Source organism: Alexandromys fortis, unplaced genomic scaffold (assembly GCF_014885135.2).
Source record: "Alexandromys fortis isolate MF-2015 unplaced genomic scaffold, M_Fortis_MF-2015_v1.1 scaffold_7, whole genome shotgun sequence".
NCBI classification, from domain to species: domain Eukaryota; kingdom Metazoa; phylum Chordata; class Mammalia; order Rodentia; family Cricetidae; genus Alexandromys; species Alexandromys fortis.
Genome location: NW_026067920.1, coordinates 2292617 through 2316638, shown reverse-complemented (window position 1 = coordinate 2316638; position 24022 = coordinate 2292617). Strand labels below are relative to the sequence as shown.

Below are 24022 nucleotides of genomic sequence, written 5' to 3'. Positions count from 1 at the left end.
CAAAGACACCATCCGAAGGTATTTATCTTCTAGCCACAGACAAAACTAGCCCATCAGTGCCAAGGTCAGAAACCACAGAGACCCCTGGCCAGGAACTCCAGGGGCTCGCCCACCCCGTCCCCAGTGGGTCTCCCCCTGGGCTCAGGGTATTTACTTTCCTGCCAGTAAGGGAGACACCACACCTTATTAAAAGTACAGCAGGACACAGAGGACGGCTAATGGCTAATTTATATGGGACAAATAGCTATTTAATTGCTCTCTAATTACATGACAATTAGAATTCATGCCGCAGCCGTGTCCTTGAGTTCCTGTTTATGACCCACGTGGAGAGCAGTTTTTCTGTGCCTGTAGCCATTTTAGACTCCACAATGTACAGAGCCGGCGGCACGACGAGGAGGCATAATTAGCCGTGTAACTGCTCTCCTATACCCCAGTAATTACACGGTGGTATTATCTGTACATTATCATTTATTCATACACCCAATCCTTTGTGAACCAGTCTCCTTTCATGAATAGCCCTGACCCAGCAGGTGCCAATCAATTATTCAGAGTCACAAAAGACCATGTGATGGGGATCAGGGCTAACACGCTGTTACTGCTCAGGTGCAAAGGCCCTGAGGTGATGCAGTCGTGAGCATCGGACACCCAATTCCTGATGGTTGAGCAGGCCCAGCTCTGCAGCGGGACAGCAAGCAAGCGTGGGATGCACAGAACCATCTCCACTGCAGCCAGCTCTTTGTCGCCGGGTCAAGGCTCCTCTGCATGTGCCAGCTCTGAGAGGCCCTCTGTCCAGTGCTCAGGCACAGACTGCCTATCCTCTCCTCTACCTTCCTTCTGGGCTGGGATTTTTTTTTCAGTATCCAGACCTTTGGCTGGACCCAACATGTCCAGTAGCACAAAGACAGGCAGATGTCCACTGGATCAAACTGGAAGGAAAGCCCCAGGGAGTCCCAGCTGACAAATAAAGCAAGACTCCTCTGGAAGGGTTGCGAGGCAGGGGCCCTGTGCCGCAAAGCCGCAATAGCAAAGTCACCTTGCTTGTGTTCATTAGTTTTAGCACCTTCTACCACGGATGGTGGAAAACAATCAAGGCACCACTGAAACTTCTAGGAGCACAGAGGTCATCCCGAAACATTCCCCAGCCAGGAAAGACGAGGGCAAGCAGAAGACCTCCCCGAAAGCAGAGGTGCAGCTGGTTCATAGCCTCTTGGCAGGTAGGGAACAGGCAGCTCCACCCTGCAGCAGTCATGGCCCCTGCTGCTCCTGGCTCTCGACTCAGAAGACACACTAGAAACTTGATTCTGCAGACATGCAGGGCAATGAACCCATGATGTCTGGAGCTACCAGGCCTATGGTGATTTGGTACAGCAACAGGTCCTTTCCTGTAAGTTTCCCACCAATGCCCTCATTTGGTACCCCTTCTCCAGGCTGTGGTTTGGTTCTACAGAGCTGGTAATGCTGTGGAGTGTCCTTATCCCACTCTGAGCCCTAGCGACCCCCCTGACCTGCTCAGGAGATGGCAGTGAGTGTGGAGGGTCGGCCTCTGCTTTGTCTTGTCTTGAGGTGCCAGCGTTTCTTTGCTACACACATCCTTCCTTCACCTTCAGAGCCACAACACAGCATCTTCAATCTCTATCTAAACCCCTGCCTTCCTCCTCTAAGGATCTTGTGGTGACACTGGGGCTCTTCAGGGGAGGTGGTGTCCTTGTCTTACAATCCTCAATTTGATCCCATTCTCAAAGTCTGGGTTGGCACATAAGGTGAAAAGTCTGAGACTCTGGGGATCAGATGTCTGAATCTCTGGGGGAAGGGATGTCACTCAGACTCCACAGTGCATAGAGACAGGATGAAGGATGAGCTCCCTAGTGGCCGATGTCATCCATCCACAGCACTGGAGACTCCTAGAGTCGGCCCATGTGCATGGCTAATAGAAAAAAAAAAAGGCGGTCAGAGAGCTTCAGCGCTGGCTTTATCTCCTCCCCTTATCCTCTACCCCTAACAGACTGATAGACGAAGAACCATGGAGAGGTGGACATGTTTCCCCATGTAGCGACAGACACGTGGTCATTGAGTGCCCACTCACCATGCTTCTGGTGACACCATCCCATCATTTAGCCAGCAATTCTGACCACGGATTACTTGTAGGAAGAGAATTCTCTTTGCTTCTGAAAAGAACGTGACAATTGCTGTGTTCTGGATGGAGGAGGCAGGGCATGAACGGTGCAGAGCAGAAGCCCAGGCACTGGCCAGAAACAAACAGCCACAAGTGGGTGCTGTGTTCTTAAATTTCACCAGGGACTTTTCAGAGTCAGTTTGTTCACCATACAGTCACTTGTTCAAGGCACTATTCGGGCAAGGGGCTGAAGAAATGTAGCTCTTCCCTTGGGTGTTTCCCCTCGGTGCAGAGGTTGGCTCCAGAGCCCCACACAGGGGCACCTTTGCTGCTAGGCTGTGACAGGGGAAGGGTGGAAGGGTCCACGTTGGGGTCCTGAGCTTAGCTGGTGTTAGGGAAGGTAGGTGAGCCTTGGAGAACTGAGGGAGGGAAGTGGGGCCTGAGCGAAGGCTCTGTGAGTGGGCTCGCTTCTGCAGTCAGTTGGCAGTGGGCACAACTGGCAGCCCTACATGCTGAGGTGGGAAGGTGAGCAGGCCCAGGCTAGAAAACAGGACCTCAAAGCCAGACCAAGGCTCCAAGCATGTGCCAGGGATGAAGAGTGTTCCAGGCAGAGCCAGGGTGACCCAGAGAAGGCTGCTGAAGTCATGAGGGCAGGGAAGGGGCAGGATGTGGGATGCTGGGAGCCATGGGCCCTGCGCCCTTGTGTGGGTGTGATGTCATTCATGTAGCAAAGGCTCAGAGAAGAGCATCTTTGACAGACAAGCATGGGACAGATTTGGTTTAGCAGCCTTGGGATTCAGGGACTGGGAAAGCAGACAGAGGGTGCTGCAAATAAAAAGCAGAGGCTGGAGCCCTTCCCCCAGCTATGCAGGGTGCTCGCACCTGCCTGGGGAAACCCAGTGTGGAGCCCATTTGCAAACTCCAGCTATTTTTACTAAACAGAAATCCTTTAAGCTTCACGAGAGGCCCCAATACACAAGGGATAAAAACAATATTTGCAACTGTTTTCGATAGACACGGAAAAGGATGAAATCGAGGCTGCAGCAAACACAGCGTATCAGATGATGTGTCCTGGAGTCCCATTTCTCGTTTAACAGAAACTGAGCAGGGTTTCATGGGATTAGGGATCAGCCATGAAAATGAGGATCAGCAGAGGGGGACAGGGATCAGCATGGGAACAGGGATCAGAGGAGGAATAGGCAAAGGGAGCAAGGATCAGAAGAGGGAATGGGGATCAGCTTTGGGTATGGACATCACCCGTGAGAGTGGGGATTACCATGGGAGCAAAGACAGCTGTGGGAATGAGGATCAGTCCCGGAAATGAAGATCATCCGCATGCTCTTTCGGGAATTTTCATCTTCAGTGAGGCCAGGTGTGGAAAATGCCCTGGTTGTGGCTATACAGGATAAAGCTGCTGGCCTTCCCCGCCGTGTGATATGGTCACCTTGCTGGGTTCTCTCAGCTGCCTTTAGGCACAAGGGAAGTAAACCCACGGTCTCCCCTTTTCCCAAAGGGACAGAACCGTTTATTTACTGGATGCTAAGTCAGCAGGGATTCCCCTTAAGGAGATATGTAGGATTCAAGTGAAGAGGGGTTAGGAGATACAGAACTACCTAAGGACCAGTGAGCCACCCCGCCTCAGACCCCCTCTTTGGGCACCTGGAGTGACACCCAGACCCTGGATAAATGGCAGGACAAAGAGAGATGCCATAACCCTACTCAAGACTGCTCTGCCTCCTGTCAGATTGGTGACTAAGGCCAAGTTCTGAGCGTGTCTGAGCCACCACTGAAATGGTGACATCTTATCTCCATGGTCATGAGGGAGGAGAGAGAGAGGACCTAGCAGCCTTCAGGGTATTGAAAGAAAGCTCTTCCCCGGCTGTCACATCCCGGACCCCTGACCCTAGGTGATGGCATCTGGAGTGTGAGCCTTTGCAAGGTAACTAGGACATGGGATTGCAGCCACCATAAAAGACACCAGGATCCTTCCTTATGAGAAGAGGCCGAAATCTGGACATGCCTTTTCCTATGTGAGGACACAGACAATGGGGCCTGCAATCTAAGAGAACTGACCCCAGAAGCTATCCATGCTGGCACTGGATCTCGGATGTGCAGCCTCTAAGACAGGAAGTAAACGGGTATTGCTGTTTATTTCAGTGAGTCTATGGTACCAAGTGACAACTCGAGCTAGCAGAGGTCTGTCCCTGGTGACAGTGTCACAAAGCCTTCAGTATACATGGGTGGCGTGGAAGAGGTCCGGCTCCAAAGACAGGGCATCCAAGTACAAAATGACTGTCATTCGAGGCTATGGAGAAAGAAGCGTTTGGGCTCCAGAGCACATGAACGCAAATCCATCCAGTTCCCAATTCTTACTGGCCAGGGACCTTGGGCAGCCACTAGTCCCCTAGGAGCCTGACAACGTGGCCCTGCTTAGTATCTCGAGGATATTGCATTGTCTGTGTGTGTGGCCTCTGTCATTGCTGGGTCCTCCTGAGGTCTCAGTACTCCCTGTAGTCATGAGAAACACAAGGAGTCACCATGCTGACCCGAGCTCCTGTCACACAGCAGGTTCTCCTGGCCGTGGAGTCCTTGAGAAAGAAGAAGAGGGTGTACTGTGGCAGGAGTGGCTGTCCTGAGGCCATTTTCAATCTGCTCATCCTCACTCTGGGGTATGAGAGTCTATGCATCTTCAGAGACGGAATTGAGTCTTATCTGCCTTGGACCAGCTCCCGAGGTGAAAGGCCCTGGAGGTATCTCCGAGAAGCCTGGGCTCTTGGCCTCTCTCCAGTAGTATCCCAACGGCTTTCAGATGGCGTAATTCCTTATGCATTAGGCTGGCACTGCAAGGGGTTCACTGTTTCTGAAACAAAATCTTTGTATATAGGGAGCCCACTGAGTTGGTGTTCCTTGGACAGGAGAGGTGACTGGCTATAGGGGGAGGTGTGTGTGTGTGTGTGTGTGTGTGTGTGTGTGTGTGCGTGCGTGTGTGTGTGTGTGGATACTGGGCCTTGTCATTTGGCAGGGAAGATTGATAGAACTCTCACCAGGGTCCTGTGCTCTGACTTCTCTCACTGGCCCTCCACCATTCTGGAAGAAAAAGGCTCTGCAAGCTTGAACCTTCTCATGAAACAAGTCCAGAGAGGCCAGAGGCCAACAGGGATGACCCAGGGGTCCCAGTTTTGTTCAGAGAGCTGGAGTGTTCAGATCCACGCTAATCCTGCTCCCTACAGCAGGGGAGTCACACCGGGGCCACTGCCTCCTCTTTGATGCTAAGGCTTGACAGAGCTCAGGATCAAATGGGGAAAGATCTGAAGAGGCTTATCCCGGGCTGGTACCCCCAGGGAGCCCACCCAGAAAACGGGCCCAGAAGTGAGCACACACAGTTCTTTCCCCCATTTCCCAGGCACTCTGGGTGGTGGACTCTCCGAGTTTCATTCTGGGGCCTTCAAGTTACCTCCTCAAAGGCACCTCATGTCAGGGATTGGCATCCCCTCTTTGACAGGACATCACTTGAGCCAGGGCCCTCTTAGTCATGTTCCTGTTCACCAAGGTCAGACTCACAGGGATCAGAGGCAGCACCATTGGTAATGGGATGGACACTGGCTCAGTGAGTGGATAGACAGATGGACAGACAGAAAGATGGATGAATGGGTAGTTGGATAAATAGTTGCCTCTTCCTGGTTCTTGCTGCCTCTCCAGTCCTATACTCCAATCAAAGGACTTCCATAAAAACCACACCAGTTGCAAGATCCCTTCATTCCCCCATGCAGAAGCTTCCCGAGTCTGTGGTATTATCTGTTCTTGAATCTGACCTCCACAACCCTCAAACTCTGACTGTACAAAGTAAGGCACTGGGACCTCTAGTCACTGTGTCCTTGCTGGCCACATTCCCATAGAAAGGGGTTCAGTCTCCCTATGCTTATGACAGTCCTGACCCACGGGATGAGGAGGGATGCTAGACTAGGTCTCATGACCCAGCAGTGCCTGCTCCCATCCACCCTAGGCTGTCAGAAGGGTGGGGTAGAAGAAGGGTATTGACCATGCGCAAGGGTGGGGGGGGGGACACCAGATCCCAGATGGCAAACCTTCATCAGCCCACTAAGCTTTGTGAGCCCCAGTCTCTGGCTGCAGATCTGAACACCAGCAGTACTGATCATCGTTCTGAGGACCGAGCTGCCTGGCTTTGTCAGCATCAGGGGCTGCCATGACCAAGCCGACAGACCATGAAACTGCCTCTTTAAGATGCCAGTGGCTCTAAGAACCCCCCCTCTTTCTCTCGCTTTCTCTCTCTGTAACAGAAAATTAAGAAGCCATGCAGTGTTATAGTTTTTACAGATAGTAATTAATGGGCCTGCCCAGTACCTGGCACCTCTGTGCTCCTCTGTCACACAGGCTTGGCCCCAGCTAAATCACAACAGCGCAAAACTTTCCACCAGCTTCCCCCAAACTTAGAAAAGTCAGATATCCCTTGTTTGGGGGGTTTCTCTGAAGGCTCTTCTCTGGGCCTGTCCCACTATGGTGTCCATGACACCCCCCCCACAGCCTTACTCTGATCATAAGTCATCCCTTTGAAGGACTTTTATACCTTTTTTGTTGCGTTTCTTTTCTAACTTCTATCTCAAGGCCTGATAGCAGCTCCTAGGCTGCATCTCTGCCAAGGCAATTCCTCACCTTCAGTATGGAGGGGTCAGGGCATCCTCCGCAGGGACAGGCAAGGGCTGGCAAATCACCATAGGCACATGGCTCCAAGTATGGCATCCAGGGGCCCTGCCACACTGCTGGTGTCTCTGGACACTCAGTTTAGAACACCGGGATCAAAGAGGACATGTCTGCTCTCACGTTGCCCGGCTACCCTTTTCTCTTGTGCACAGTCACTGTGGATTCTGTCAATACATCATGGGTTCATACCCAGGCACCATGCCAGGATGCCTCACTGAGAAGTTGTCCCTTCCTGCTCCTTTACCCCTGTCACCCTGCCACTCTGCCACTCCTCCAGTCCAGGATACAGATGTGGCCTCTGGTCTCTGATCCAGCTGTGGACCAGGGAAGGAATGCTGCAGATGAGAGCACAGACAAGCCTGGAAGACGGTGGTGACTCCGTCAGGAATAGGAGCAGAAAGGTGATGGGGAGGTGCCCTGTATGGGCTGCCAGGGAGCCCTGGAGGCAGGGATCTGCTCTTCATGACTATCTTAATGGAGCATATCATGGGGAATGACCTTGATTTGCAGATGTACAGCAACACTGAGGTCTCTCAGTGCTCCCTGAGACCCACACAGCCATTTCCCCAGGGAAAATGATCATCCCACCTGCTCATTAGGAAGCACAAAACTTGAGGGCTGCTTGAGACCCCCCAACATGCATATATGTGCGCACACACACATACGCACACACACACACACACACACACACACACACACACACAGCTTTTTATGCTCCAGATACATGGTGAGACATATTGAGTATGAGTTCTGGCTGCCAAGCCATATATAAGTATGCCGCGGCAGGGTCATCGTCTACGTCATGAAAAGACACAGCTATCATGTACCAGGATTGCCAAAGCCCAGTCTAAACATGCACATGAAGTTAAATGTGCATCTCAGATCATTTCTGGTCCACAGGGAGTCAGTTGTTCTGCTGGTGACACAGAGGATGGCTAAAGTTTCAGCCCCATGTCAGCCATGGGGAGACAGGATGCACAGTAGGGACTTGACCCCTTCTGAGTTACACACGCAGACTCAGAATCTTAAAGCATCCCAGGAGGATGGGTCACTAGAGATGAGATAATATCATGATCCACATGTGGTAGCCTGTAAGCAGAAGTTGAGGGCTAGGAAGCACAGAGCCTGGGATCCAAGCCCTCAAAAAGCCTATCCTCCCATCCTTCCGGCCTTCCTGCCTTGGGCTACATTCTTGATCAGACGTTAGGCCCAAGGCAGAAAGTAGGACCCTCAGAAGGACCGACCTCAAAGCAGCAGACAGCACAGCTGGGCACGTACTTTAGTGTGGGAAGGAAAAAGGACCCACCTACTGCTGGGACAATCTGAGTTAAGTCTGGACTGAGATCAGATCTGGGATCCTCAAACCCTCCACACTGTCAGAGAGAGCCACCAGGTTGTTGTGTTCTGACTGTATTGGAGTGGCTGGAGGGGTTGGGCTGTCCTTGGTATTCTCCAAGCACAGAACTAAGCCTGCACTGCCATAGCCATGGAGCCGGAGCTGATCTTAGATTACACACTGCTCTGGCCCACACCAGAGAAGAAAGGAGAGGAGAACCTGTATTACCACGAGGGCCTCTGTGAGCTGGGCAGAGATGAGGCTTCTGCTGTGGTGGAGCAGGAACAAGGCAGAGCTGGGCTCAGCACTGTGGACTCACGATAGCTTAGGGGAAGATGGGGAGAGAGGAAAGACAGACTGGCAAAGAAGCTAGCAGTGTGGGGAGAACCCGTAAAGGCGGCAGGCAGACCTACACACGCAGTCCAGCAAAAACATCACACAGTTCAAAAGGGTCCAGAGGAATCCACAGGCAGGGGCATAGCTGACGATCAATAGAGCTGGAAGACCCCTTGTGACATCATCCCAGGAGACCCACAGACCTGGGATCCAAGCTGCTGTCAGTGGCTAATATGTAGCTCTGGTTCTGGATCTCTGCACGGCTCTCCTCCTGCTGTTTGGGCTCCTATGGGGATGAAGCCTGAGGGGCACCTGGGGCTGAGGCACTCTTGACCCACTTGTGAGAACTCATGGAAGTCTGTTCACCCACCTGGGCCTCTCCCTCTCCCCTGTAAAACATAAGACTGCAGGAACCCTCACCCAGAGGGTCTGCCAGGACACATGCATGCAAGGTTGCACACAGCAGCCTGTCTGGCAACTGAGTCCTGGGGACCTTGCCTTCCCTGTCACCACTGGCTTGCCTGCAAAATGCAGGTACTGGCTCTTGGCAATGAAGCCAGCTTCTCAGATGCAGGGTTGTGGTTTGAACCACTTGTTCCCTACCTTGTAAGGCTGGCAGGTGGCTTCTCATGAGCCTCACAGTGGGTTGGGGGGTAGTGGGGGAAGGGGATGAGTGAAGAAAGACTGTCATACTCTGGCCACAAGTCACAGGGAGGGCCTCAGTGGAGTGGACAGGGGGCCCGGGAATCAGCATTCTCTCAGGCCATCCGTTCCTCAAGGGTTTTCTTGGTGACAAGGTATGTGTGAGATTTCAGCATCTAATCCAACATAGATACCTTGTACATGATGACAGTCCCCATGAATTTTTAATGCAAAACATGACACTTAAAAGCCTTTCTCAGTAGGCATCTCCTCAGGACCAGACCTTCACAGCTCTCCATGTTCCAGCACTCTTGGGGACCATTCGGAGATGCGTTTGCCACATAAAGCCCGTGTGAGAACCATGGCAGCTCGGAAGGGAGAGTCACAGGCCTGAGTTATGTCTGAGGTGGCAGAAAGTCATGCCTGGGGCCACACTCTGATTATACTATAGGCAAGACAAAAATCACAGAGAGCTCGTTTTGAAGACAGCTCACAAAGTGGTCTCGCAAGAAGCCAAAAAGGAACCGCTCTGTCTGTAATTGCTACGAAATAGCTTCCTAATCAGATTCCCACTTTGCAGCAAAGCTATCCATTACCCTACAACAGGGAGTGCCTCACACAGGGGCCCTGCCAGAGAGGGCCTTACTACCCCACATCACAGTTAATGTGGGGGCAGGGGCAGGGGCAGATAGGGCATCCACTTTGGTTTCTTTTTTAATCTTCTCACAGACATGCTGCATGGGCTCCAGGCTTTCTCAGGCCCCACTGGGCTCTCAAAGGTTCTAGAAGGTTCTAGCTATCCACAAAGCTTCCTAGATCCAGCAAAGGATGGGGTCACATAAGGCCCTCAGCCTGTATCTGGCCTGAGCAAAGCATTTCCGTCCCCAGCACCAGGGTTCAGATCGGTGTCCAGTCAGACCTTTGCCTGATCTATGAGTGAACTGCCGGAGCCTACAAGGAGGAGCATGGAGACCCAGCTGCCTCCTGTAGAGGTCGTAGATGGCTGAGGTGTGGACAGAGCCGAGTTGGGATGGCTTTCCCAGGGAGTGCTCTGCCCGTGCATGGGTTTCTGAGAGGCCAGCAGAGGCCAGGAGAACGGACTCATGGGGCTTTGTACAACCTTCAGTTTGCAGTCCTCACTTACACATGGGGAAAATGGGGCCCAGAGGTGAACCAGGATACATCAGATAGCACAAGCCAACAGCCAGCAGACTGAGCCTGGAATAAGGCAAAGACTTGCCATTTTCTTGCCCCCTGGCAACATGGAACTGAATTGGGCTGGGCTAGGCTGAGTCAGCATGGATGCAGGGAGTGTTCAAACCACACATCCCTAGCAGGGCTGATTGTTGTGTCCTTTTGAAACTGCAAATGTCTCACTGCCCTATCTCGGTGGCTGCAGAAGCCAAAAATTCTGAATGTGAACCAGACTGCACAGGAAGCCCTTTCCAGAACTCTCTACTGAGCCCATAGTCCATACATCGCGGCTTTCTGTTGTATGCACCGTCACCAAGGCTTGGAGGGGTCAAGGTTGTGGTCCCAGTCCAAGAAGGAACCTCAGGCCTGACCTCACTGCTCCCCCGTCACCAACCTCCCTGGGAAGCCTGCCCTACCCTCATGGCTCTCTTGGTTCTTACTATCTTGGCTGCTCCTGCCCTCTTCCTTTCATATACGGACACAGCCTGCAGGCTGCTCTGTAAACTTCTTACCACCTTGGTACCAACGCTGGCTGAACCCTTATGACTTGGGAATTGCTCTAGCAATGGGAACATGGCACTATTTGTTCACTGAGTCTGGCCTTCAACATCTACTTTCAAAGGTCATTTCTGTCACACAAACCATCACCACTACGGCAGGAAGGACACGCGGCAGACAGGGAGACAAAGGGTCTTTCCTGATCCTTCCATGCACTTGGGGTTCCTGACTGGTAGAGGCCCCCACAGCTGCCCTGAGTGTGGACAACATCCTGTCCCCTTAGCTTAGACACGAGAAGCTGTTTCAGACGCAGGTCTCCTACTAGGAGGTGTGTGGTGAGGTGACTCTGACCTTCCCTTCCAGATCTCTACCCTGGGAACTGCAATAGCAATGCCTCACTGTTGGGAGAGTTGCGGATGGAGCGAGATTGCCCATATGAGGCATGAGGGAGGGGTCTAAGAAGAGTCAGGGAAAGCTAAAACCAACCCACCCTCCTCCTCCTTATCTGCCAACGCCCCAAGGCAAGAGTCCCTTGGTCTTCGGCAGTAGCCTTCCCAAATCTACTCCCATCCTGTCCAGGAGGAAGCTTTCACAGGAGAGAAGTCAAGGAGAGGAAGATCCAAAGCCAGACGACCTGCTCTAGCAGGGAAGTTGGCACCCCATTCAAAAGCATGGCGGGGGCTGCAGTCAGGAGCTCCTCTTGAAGAAGACCTGAGTCCAGTTCTGAGCACTCACATGGCGGCTCCTCATCACCCATAACTACAGCCCCAAGGGATCTGATGTCACCTTCATGGATACCAGGCACACACACATGGCACATGTATATACAAGCAGGTAAAAACTTGTACACAGAATCAAAAATTAAACCTAAATCTTACAAAAAGCTTGTACACAGAATCAAAAATTAAACCTAAATCTTACAAAAAGTAAACAGCTGAGTTCCTCTGCAGCCCCATTGCGGCACTCTGCAGGCTCCGGTCCCCCCACATACCCGACCTGCAGTGGGCCCTGCTCAGGTCAGGCTCCACGGTCTCTCTGAGTCCCGGAATCCCTGCAGGAACTACAGCCACCAGAGTACACGGCACATTCCTGCAGCAGCGCCAGCTGGGTTTCCACGCCCTCTGTGGGATGCTCAACACAGGCCCCAGGCGCTAACAGGGATGCACCTCTGGGGTTGGCTCTTGGCAGAATTGGTTTTTCCCCTCCTTTTGTCCAGCATCAAACAAATAGAAAGTCATGGCTATGTGACTAGTAGGTGACTTTCTAAATGCCACTTCTTTAGATTTTAGAACCTGAAACATCTGGTGACCTGCAGGAGTAGGACCTCCTTACGCCTTAATCTGCATACCCACTAACACAAAGAACACAAGCACTGTAGGAGGCCAGGGTTGATGGCAAAGTCTGGTCAGAATGTGGGGTGGGGGCACCGAGAGTGGACACAGCATGACAGCCATGGGATGGGTGAAGGTACTACCCAGCATGTGATCTTCATGCCCATTGCCCATGCATCTCTCCCCCTCCCTATAAAAGCTGACCTGTATGTGTGAGTCTCCCAACATGGAAATCTGAGGATGGGCGCACCCTGTCTTCTCAAGGAAAGGCCTTCAATAAACTCCATTTCCTTCCCCTCTCATCTTAGGAGCCTTGGCCTTCAAGTTGGGAGCAGCTCGGCCTGTGTTCAGTAGCAAACTGCTGGGTTTTCTCTTTTACCACCAACCAAGTACCTCTGGGACCCAGATACCGATCTTGTGGGGAGCGCTATGCAGGACTCACTAGTCTCTGTGTGAGATGCGGGCTACACCCATTTCTCTACAGGGACACTAAAGCACAGAGAAGTGAATTAGGATTTGAATTCTTCTCTGTCTGAGTCACCTCCTGAGACTGCTTCTCTAGATTGAGTCCAGCATTCTGACTTCATACTAGGGTCTCCAGGTGGGCCAAGATATAGCCGAACACATGCAGGAGGGTTTGCCCGTGTTCTTCCCTCTTCTACATCTAAACAGGAAGAAGGAACTAGAAACTAAGACCAAGAGTCAGCAAGCAACGCTCTGAGATGGAACCAAACCAGCCCCGGAGAGATGCCATCCTTGAGAAAGGCCTCAGAGCTGCCGCCAGGACTCTGAGCCAGATAGATCTGATTCAGCAGCCAGCTTGCTGGTTCTCCTCTCTGCCTGCTTGCTGGAGGTTGCCTCCAGGACAGGAGAAGATGAATGTGCCCTAGTTCAGAAGGCAGGCTCTCCTCCAAAGGCCCAGCTGATGGCTTCAAATACACTCATCAAAATGAACCAAAGGAACGAGAGTTGAAGGACAAGTGTCTCATGCTAGACCCCGATCCCAAAACAGAACCAGACCAGCGTAACAGGTAGTCATGTAGAGCCAGATGCCAAGGGTTGGCCACCCGGTGATGGTATGTACGTACCTTTCTCTTGTTGGCTGGGCAAATATAGAAGTTGTCAATGACAGTGGTGACACCAGGCTGGAGAGTAAGCTTGGTGTAGGTTGTCCCAAAATCTGAGGACCTATGGGAACAGAAAGACAATTGTCAACACGTGTCCCCCCAGGAGAAGGCTTTCCAGCACCATGGTGTGCCAGCACCGGCAGAGCTGTCCTCTCCATCCTCCCAGGGGAATCATGTCCCCACTCCATGTGCAAGTGAGGAGCCTGGCTCCCCTGAACACATCAGGTTTGCTCAGGTCTACAGCCCAGGTCTGGAGTGAGAACCAGAAGTCAGAACTTCATTTTTTTTTGGCGGGGGTGGAGGGATAGAGACAGGGTTTCTATGTGTAGCCCTGGCTGTCCTAGAACTCACTTTGTAGGCCAGGTTGGCCTTGAACTCAGTTTCGCCTGACTCTGCCTCCTGAGTGCTGGGATTAAAGGCCTGAGCCACTGCCACCCAACACAGAAGTCAGAACTTCTTGATCCTTCCGTCTCTACGATGCTCCACAAAACCCTGAAGATGAGTGGTAGGCACCAAGGGGACAGTGTCCTGCATGAGGGACCACTCAGCTGATAAGCAGCAGACTTGGGGTTCAAACACTGGCCCATCTGACGCCAGGTCACAGCCCGTTCGGCACAGTCACTGACTGAGCTGAGACCCCGATGCTTTCATCTGTTCCTCCATTGCCTTCTCTGAATGCTCAGCTCCACCAGGAGCATCCAGGCTCAGGCTGACCCCCCGCTTTGAGCATAGGACCACAGGACAGCAGGGACTAGCTCGGTACCTGCTGGGAATCAGATCCCAGGATCTGTGCCACCAGGAGCTGTCCCAGTGAGCTACTCCACACCACCTCTATTAAGTTCCTCCTGTCCCCGTTCCTCCGTCTCAGAGTGAGGGGAAGCCGGCGGAAAGTCCCAAAAGCTCCCTGAGCACTGAAGCCCCAAGGCCACTGAAAACAGGAGGGAGAGATACTAAGGCTTGTGCTGTTATTTGTGGACACATCAGACCATAGAACCACCTCTGCACTGAAGTGTAAGCCACAATGGCTTCCTATGACAACCCATTAAAACATGTGGGAACTGGGGCTGGAGAGACGGCTCAGCAGCTAAGAGCACTTGCTGCTCTTCCAGAGGATCTGCGTTCAGTTCGCAGCTCCCGTATGTAACTCTAGCTCTGGGGGATCCGAGGCTTCTGTCTTCCTGGGGCATCTGCACACATGAGCACATACCCACACACAGATACACACCTACACACAGATTAAAAATAATAAAGATTCACCTAAAACATGTGGGAACTGCAGACTGTGTTGAGTGCACTGGGGGAGTTGGGCTGGGTAGGGGCTCTGGCTTTGGTCAATGCTTCTGCCTAAAAACTCAGCATCACGTGATGCCTGGGCTTGACTCCTGTCTGTGGTGCTGCCTGCCTCCTGTACTTGCTGTGTGGCCTCAGCAGCATCTGCCCTCCTCTTGGACTGCAAGAAGGCTAGAGGAGGCCAGGGCTTCTTGTTCAGGGGCTCAAATGAGATCCTGAGCCCCTTTAGTATAAATATTCCACCCACTGGAAGCGTTCAATCCCCCACCGGTCTGTGCTCACTGTTCCTGTAGAGCTCGCTCCTCCCCCACCCCCGCCCCATCACTGGCTTGGTTGCCACAGGTCCCCAATGTCCTTTATAAACCTCAGGGTCACAAGGTCCCTTAGGCCAACAGGAGAGGCAGCCCAGTCCCCATCCTCGGACTCTCAGGATTGCCCATCAGGGTAGGGTCCCTGGGGACCATCTGGGGTCTGGCTTCTTCCTGCCTCCCTAGGAGGACTGGGGCAAGAGAACAAAGATGCCACCGTGCGCCTGCTGTCTAATCAGGCACATTTGCTCTCCAAACCGCAGAGAATTGATTTTCATTGGTGAGGGGAAGTGAGAGGCCCCATTAGCAGAAATCGATCCACACGGCCCAGAGCCCCTGTAGAAACAACGGTTGTTTATAAGCTAAGAGCAGGCAGCCTAATGCAGCTGGATCTTCCCTGGCTGCCCTTTCCAAGACCTGAGCCTGTCCCCCCCCCCCCAGCCCCTCACAGCCCACCCCTTCCCTGCTGCTACCCACTGCCTCAGCCCCGGTCCAACCAGTCCAGCTTCTTTTCTATCCTCCTAACTACAGAAGCTGCCCGAAGCTGAGAACTCCAGGACACCTGTGGTTGTGGGCTAGCCTCGGAGAGTAGCATCCAATGACCACCACCATGGTCCAGGACACCTGTGGTTGTGGGACAGCCTCGGAGAGTAGCATCCAATGACCACCACTGTGGTCTAGGACACCTGTGGTTGTGGGCTAGCCTCGGAGAGTAGCATCCAATGACCACCACTGGACACTTGCCAAGGGAGGGAGGGAAGCACATGAGAAGGAAAGTGGCAAAATGCAACCACACCGGAAGAGGCACAGCAGTGCAGAAACCAGGGAGACCCAGGAGTGGTGGGACCACTGGGCCATAGACAGGCATGGACAAAATGACACACAGAGATCTGAGAGAAGAGGAGGAGACTGGGCCTGCCTGGAAAAAAGCACCTGCCCCTGTTTGGCCAGTAGTTTTGACAACACATCGACCAAAACCATGAGTGAAACAGATCTCACAAATGTCATCAAGTTAAGCCAAGGCCATACTGGAGGGGTCACATGGAGACAGAAGCAATGGCGGGAGGACTACAGCCCCTAGGAGCTGAAGGAAATGGAAAAAGACTCCCTCATTAGCTCCCCCAAAGTAACTAGCCCCAAGATGCCTCCTTTTCTCGGGGATGGAACTTCCAGAACTGTGGAGGGGTCCTGTTCAGTTCCTTAACATTGTGCAGCAGCCACAGGACACAGATGGGGTATTCCAAAGGGACAGGGGAGCAGAGACAGAGACACATGTATAAGGGAGGGAAATATTGACAGACAGACAGGGATCAACGGGGGAGAGAAAGAGACTGAGACAGGGAGAAAAGAGAAGACACTGAGACAGACTAGGAGGGACAGAGAGACAGACAGGGCAGAGACACAGAGAGATACCCTGAGTCAGAGGTAGAGGAGAGGGTGGAAGAGTCAGGCAGAAAAATGAAGAGTTGGGTGGGAGAGACAAGGAGGCAGCAATGGAGCTGAAGGTCCAAGGGACCTGGAAAATGCTGAGGCCATGTTAACAAGGACACCCACAGTCCCCAGCTGCCCCAGCTGATGGGCAGGAATGGGCTCTGGGGAGCTGACAGGTCTGGAGCAACCAGAGTGGAGTACGGGAGGGGCAGCAAGGGCTGGATCCACTTTACAATGCAACACCCACTGGCCACTTGAGGCCACAGCACTTGGAATGCGGTCCATCTGGCCAAAAGGCAAAAACACTTCGAAACGCTGATTGCAAAGGCTCAGGGCCCAGAAAGAATGTAAAATACCTCATTGTCAGTTTTATGTAGATTACATATTGACATACTAATATTCTGGATATATTGAGTTAATTAAAATCATCACTGAAATTAATTTCACCTACTCCTAGTTTTAGTTAATAGACTTCATTTTATTGCAGGTTCCAGATCGCCACAAAACTATGAGGTAAGCTCAGTTTGCCCATGCCCTTGGCTCCACCCTCTCTGCCACTACCCTCCCTGCCATGGAGGACACATTTGTCCCAAGAATGAGCCAACACAGATGCCATTGTCCTTGTCCTGATGAGGGTCTGCTGGCCCAACAGACTTAACATGACAGGTATCCACCACTGTGGCATCAGGCAGAACAGAGTCTCTCCATTGCCCTAAACACCCCCCAGTCTCACCCTCCTACCCAGCTGCCTCTGGTCCTGCAGCAGCACCAATCTTTTCATGATTGCCAGTTTGCATCTCCTAGAATGTTCCGTGGCCAGAGTCCCTCAGCAGGAGCCTTCCTTCTTTCTCTCATCCTTATGCTTAGATTTCCTCCACATCATTGTCACTATGTCCTTTCTCTTTGTATGTGACCACCAGAGCCTTCTGTACAATGCACATGGTCCCTATTCCTAACATGTCAGGTCGGGACTTCATGTCTGGACATAGGTGACATCAGGAGTGCCTCCGAGAAAGGGGCTGGGCCTGTGAGGGCTGAGTCCTCACCTGGAAAGCTCCGTCCCAGCAGGCCAGCTGAGTGACTATGTGGGGGTCCACTTAGATGGTGCCTGGGGGTAGCACGAACCACACAGGGTTTTTCATTGCCACTATGTTGCTGCGTTAGAAGGACTACAGTTGGAATCAGGAGGGACAGTTCGACGGTGACTTGAACTGGACTAGGGTTTGGAATATGAACACAGATAGAGGGAACACAGGTGACATGGGAGCCAAGTGACACTGGTCAGGAAGGTGCCTCTCAAGAAGGCTGAGCTGGGAGTCAGGACAGCCCTTGCTATGGACAGGGCCAGGCTGGAGCTGGGATCAAGTTAGGAGTGACCCTGGGCTCTGGGCTACCTCCTTCTGACCCCTCTCTCACCTTCTCCTCACCCATCCTGGGGAGGAGTCGCACCCTGGGCTCAGTCCCCACTGCTCCGAGCTGCTGGGGGGTCAGCATCGTTCTCCTCTGAGACACTCAGGGCTGGAGTTGGCGGCCTCTGAGGTCCCAGAAGAGCAGAAGCTGTGACTGATGTATCAAACCTGCAGGTACCTCACACCTTTCAGCGACTGTCATCTGGCCCTAGCCCTGAGTCTCCAGCAAAGCACCAGTTGGATGGGTCCTCATAAAGTCGGTTACGGGAGGTTGTCCTGGATGTGCCTTCCCAGTGGGCAGTTCTGTCCATGCCCACCCTCACCATTCCCATGGGCATCCGCTTCTCAAGCAAACAGATACACCCAACAAGGATGACAGGTGTCCAAGGGAGATTCACTCCTGCAGGCTCTTAGTCTCCAGGGCTGTGGCTATATCCTTCTAGTACCTACTTCTGACCTCACATGAGATTTGAACCACAAGTCTAGAGCAACATAAAGACCTTGTGTTGGTAAAGCTATATAGTGGGGTTCTGGGCAGACATGGGACCTCTGAAGGGCCAGGGAATGTGCAGGCACAGGGCAGTGCTGCCTCTGAGAGGACAACACCGTCCAGAACCTGGGTATCTGGAGCTCCTCCAACCCCTCCCCAGGCTGGCTGAGGTCTGCTGGCAGCAGCCAGGGGTCAGCAGTGATGCAGAATGCTTCAGCTGCCATCCAAGCAGTGACACTGAGAGTAAAGGCCACAGGCCACAGCACGAGTGGCCCTGGGCTCAGCCTCTGCCCCAGGTCAGGGTGGGCTGGACAGAAGGAGGGAAGGGATGCCACAGCGTGTCCACACGGACCTCAGCTTAGCTGCTTGCTGGAACTGTCTCTTAGGGGACCCTGAATGCAGGCAAAGAAAGGGAATGACATTTACAGCCTCAGATAAGTCTGGGAACTAGAAGACAAGCTGCCTCGGTGCCCAACAAGCAGTGTGGGCAGATCAGGGTGGGACCCTTCAGCCAGCACTGGGTCAAGGCTGCCAGATCCAGTGACAGTGAGGTCACCATGAACCTCTAAAGGTCCAACAGCCACACACACAGCTGACAGTGTTTGCCAGGCTTCTGTGGTGGTGTTCTGGGTGCCAGATGTGAAGGCTGTGTGAGCTTAGGCTAGCAGGCTTCCCTCTCTGGTCAAGCTTGCCATTGCAAAAGGGCTGGGGTGGTTGTGACAGGATTTATGTCTATGCACCAGCCTTGACACTAAGTGGGTTTGGTTCCTCAGAAAGGGTGTGAAGGAGGAGCTGGGAGGTTACACTAGTACTCACAAAGTATTTCCCTCCCCACAACAGGACACACTCTTAGGTGACTTCCTTGCTTTCAGTTTCCACACTGTGCAAGGTTGCATGGTTTTTCTTTTTTTCCCCATTTTCAGCAGCATGGAGATAATTCTAATCTTCATTCGTTCAAATTAAAAATTAAAAACCCAGGGTCTAAAACCGGGCAAGTAGAAACATGGAAGGCGAGCACAGTTGGAAAATTGCTATTTGTGAATCTGCTGCTTAATTGCTGAGTGTTTGCACACATTCTCTTTTTAAAAATGATTTCATTAAGCCATTTTCATATTCTATAATTATTTCACTGGTGGGGCACATTCCATCCCCCTCCCTCCCACCACGAGCCCCTGTTTTCACACTCGGCTCCCACTGCTAACCTGAAAATCACACCCAGGTATGAGAAAAGCACACTTCCTCCAGGCAAGTTCTCCCGGGCCCTCCCAGTGAGGCCACCTGCAAGTCCCAGGGCAGGGCCTGCACTTGTGTGGTGTATATGTATACGTATACGTATATGTATATGGAGGGGGTCCAGGACGGATGCTCGTACCTATCCTGAAAGTGGAGAATGGCAGCAGAGGCAGCATCCCAGAGAAGCCAATGCTGCCCAGGGCTGTCCCACTGCTACTCAACAAACTGTCCTCTACCTTCAGCGAAGTGCTGATGGCTGCGTGCACCTTATGCTCCATGATGATGAGGAGTCTGCGTGTGGCAGCCTGCAGGGTACCTCCAGGCGACCTCTCATCCCTCTGGAGACAAGCTCCAACACCTGCACTTTGTGTACAAGGAAACAGACGCCAAGTAGGGGAGGTATGAGGGACCCACCCCCAAGCACAGACTTGAACCTGGTCTCTGGGCAGAGGTGGTGTATGTTGGAGATGTGATTCCTGGAGAAGCCTGTCCTAAGATTCTGTCCTGCTTCAGAGGACAGGAAATCGGCTGTGACATTAGGAACAGGTGCGGTACTGGCAGGCTATGGACCACTGGTTGCTTAGGGGTCTGGAAGTTCTATAGACCTGCCAAGAGGGAACCTTGGAATTAGATTCCTACTGCCCTAGAATCTGATATCCTAATTAGCCCTCCAAGGATCACTTGGGGACAGGGAGTCACTACTATAGAGGGCATCTTAAGGACAATGGTGCCATTCAGAAAAGTTCTGGGATGTAGCTTAAGAGACCGAGTATGAAATGGGAACAGGGTGTCAGCTAGTGAGGTAGGAGGCAGGAAAGGATGCAGGAAGGATGGGGCCAGGCATGCCAACAAACATATTTTTCTGCTCACAGTGAGCTATGGCCCCACAACTCAATCATAAATTGAAAGTATCATAAGTAAAAAATTCAAATATAGTCTAGCCTGCCGAATACTCCTGGAATACACAAGCTGAGCACACTCCCGTTAACTTTCAGTGGCAAAAACTCATCTACAAAGCCCACGCTATAAGGAAGTGTTGACTGTTTTATATAACTCATTGAGTGCAAGGATTCAGGGAATACTGGCAGCCCAGCCCCGCAGCCTGATTGTTTTTTCTCTTTGCTTCCCAGCGTTGACAGAGAGGCTCCTACATATGGCCAGCCTGGGAAAGATCAAAGCTTGCAGTGTGGTTTCCACGGAGTGCCTCTAGCTTCTGCAACGTCATGAAACAAAAACCAGACCAAACCAAACAGCAACAAAACATTTCATTGGACTCTCCTGATGGGAAGGGCATCTGAAGTCTGAGGGAGAGAGCACAACCTCCCCACTTGCCCCGCCCCCAATGAGCAAGCCCTGTGCAATGGAAAGAAGGAACTGCAGAGGCATCCAAATTGCACTGAAACATGGCTGTGGCTGCCCATGTGTAGATGAGGAAACTGAGGCACAGGAAGCCTGGTGGTCCAAAGAATAGCAACCTCAGGACTCTCAGAAGTCAGGTATCAGTTTCAGGTTTGTCTCAACTTGGGACTGAAGTGTGACATGACTCCCCAGACCCCCAGAGCCTTCCTGATGCCATGTTTCACCCAGCAGAGTCAGCAGAGGCATCCTGATACCTGGTAATGTACCAGCAGCTGACCAGTGGACACCTTAACATGGGAGCAACACACCATTGCCTGGAGAGTTGCTGTGGCCTCAGGGCTCCCCCTAGTCCAATACCTAGTCCAATATTGAGCCTCGGGCAGTTCAGCCAGTGCTGATATGGGCTAGAAGGAGGATGCAGGGGACACAGGGGGCTCCAGTTTTCATAAGCCTGAACTCCCAGCGGGTAGTCCATCTTGTGGGCCCAATCACCAGACCAGGCTTTCTACATATGGCTTTGGCCTCTGCCACATCTGCTATGGCCCTGAGTGTGCCAAGTGCTGTGAGGGTTTCTGGCAGACAGTTTTGGAATGAAGAGGGCTGGGCTGACCAACACCACAGATTCCTTTAAACCCCTGCTTGTAGTACAACTAGCACCCTGGGATGGAAATGTGGCTGTGAACTTGGCCCAGACAATTTGGCTCCTGGCCCTGGAACCTCCTTTACACTGAGAACTTAATCTTTTGCAAGAAACCATTCCACAGACTTTCTGATCATATCCTATGCTAAGGCCTTTGGCTGGAGCAGTGGGCAAAAAGGTATTAGGCACCACTGGGCATGACCGCACACTGTGGGAAGATCTCAGGAATGCCTGCTACTGCCCAGGCCCCTCTTCCATGCAGGCCCCAGGCCTTCTCACAGGTAGCACTAGAGAGGTTAAACTCAGCTAGGCAGGAGCCTCAAAGACCCTCGCACAGTGGAACCAACTGTCTTTCTGCCAGACGTGCAAGCCCCCAGGGCCGCACATGCACAAGGCTGAGTCAAAGAGGAGATGCTGCCCGAGAGCAGATCCCAGGGTCCCTGGCAAGGTGTGGGGCTCTCTGGAGCCGAGGGAAATGTAAGGGTCTCTCAATAGCCAAAGGTGGGGACCACAGGGTTACCAGGACCTAGAGAAAGTGTGGGCATTTCCAAAGGCTCAAGGAAGGTATCACCTGAGCATATAGAAAAGCCTCAGGCATATGGGGGACCTGGGACTTGGGGACCTGGCAGAGGAGCCATAGGAGCTAAGAGAAAGGGTCAAGCATATGGGAGACATTTCTCAGGGGTTCCAGTGAGGATGATCCTGGGGCGTGACAAGGCAGGCAAGCTGTCCTGGGAAAGCAGCAATGAAGGAACGGGGTAGGCAGGAAACCAGCTGCTGAGGGGGAAAGCCGCAAGGGCAGAGTGTGACGACACACGATAACACAGTAGGGCCAGCTTCGAAGCTACCACGTGCTGAGACCTTCCAGGCAGTGGCCCCCTCCCCAAGCTCCTCTGTGACTGAGGCCCGACAGTGTGCTCTTCCCATGCAGATGAGGATACACATGAGAGGTGACATTGCTTGCTTGGTCACCAACGATGAAGTTAGATTCTGGGGGACAAGAGGCCTGAGCTCTCCGTGGTGCCCCTCAGGTTTTCAATGGCACGGTGGGACTTTGACAAAGGCGCTGCCCCCTGGCAGCCTTCAGAACTTCCCTGCCACCCTCCAGGCCAAATGAGGCCCCTGTCCCTGGAATCGCCTGGCTCCACTTCCTGGCATGGACCCAGCTACTGCTGCTCACCGGGCACACGGGCTGTCACCCTGCATGGGGTTCCCACTTCTACAGCTGCTCTTGCCAACCTAAGCTGGGCACACCTCCAGGAACCCAGGCCGAGACCATGTCCCCTTCCAGCCCACAGGAGGAGGCAGAGCCACTATCTGTTGTGGATTCTCAAAGAGGAGGTGTCAGTGACCCTAGTGATGACTCGGGCAGCTCTTGTGCCAGGTAGAGATTGTCTTCATTGACCCTGATCTGGTATGCTGGAAATATACAGTGTTTATCTCTCTGGGTTTGATAGGGAAGGCCATGCCAGTGTCTCCTAGTAATGGCCAGGCTTGTGATTACCTGCCAGAAGCCAGCACACAGTCACCTTTCTGAAAAGTAGGACAACGACGCAAGAGGCAAGAGAACACACTGACCATAGGCTCCTGGGCCCAAGAACTCCATCCCCATCCCCACGGCCCCCATTCATGACTAGAATTTACTTCCCAGAGAAGACAGACGGGGACTTGCATTCCCTGGGAAGATACAACAGCGAGGATCGCACACAGGGAGTTGAAGCACCCCGGGAAGGCCGTGAGGTCTGAGTGCGGGTTTTCCCTTTGAGGTCCAGCTGTAGACAAGCAGGAGATGACCGTGGCCCTGTTCATTTGAGAGCGCACTTGCTTTCTCATAGAGCACCGTCTGCACACATTCCTGGGCTCCTGGGGGGCCCAAGGCCCGTCAGCACCACAGCATGAAGAGAGCGGGCCCTTCCTGGAGGACAGTGAGCACCCCAGGGCTGTGTCACACTCCTACAGAAGCCACAGGGACCCTGAGCAGGTCATTCAGCTTGCTGGTCCTCAGGACCTCTGCTGTGGAATGAGGTGAACCATGCCTTCCCCCAGGGACACCAAGAGGACCAAGTGAAATGAACCACCAGTCAGAGACTGCCCACGGGACACCCCGCCCTCTGTGTTTCCATTTAAATTGACACAGAAGGGCTCAGCACACTGAGCGGCACCATTTCCTAGGTAGATGGTCCTGGACTGTATAGAAGGCTGGCTAAGCATGGGTCTATGGGCAAACCAGAAGGCAAGCCAGCAAGCAGCATTCCTCCGTGGCTTCTGCTTCAAGTTCCTTCCCCGACTTTCCTCAGTGTTGGACTGTGGCCTTTCCTCCCCTGAGTTGCTTGGGTGGTGGTGTTTGTCACAGCAAAGATTCAAACTAGAAAAACCCTTATCAGGGAGGTGACGCAGAGCAGAGATCAGAGTGTCTAGAGGGTTGGTGGGTCCCTGTGGGGATCAAGGCAGAAGATCATCACCCGTAAAGCCCTGAGGTGGGACTGCACACCCCAGTGCCACTCCTGGGTATGCTGCGGATGGAACAGGGCACGTGCGCACACACACACACACACACACACACCCT

At 52.8% G+C, this 24022-nt stretch overlaps 1 protein-coding gene across 2 annotated transcripts in view; it reads right to left on the bottom strand.

Annotated features, from left to right (window-relative positions):
- Sorcs2 (sortilin related VPS10 domain containing receptor 2) overlaps positions 1 to 24022 on the bottom strand; it is a 373938-nt gene that overhangs the window by 126174 nt on the left and 223742 nt on the right. For both annotated transcript variants that reach the window (XM_050141233.1, XM_050141234.1), the window contains exon 3: positions 13258 to 13357. In XM_050141233.1, coding sequence (XP_049997190.1) covers positions 13258 to 13357 — 100 coding nt within the window. The remainder of the gene's footprint in view (positions 1 to 13257; positions 13358 to 24022) is intronic.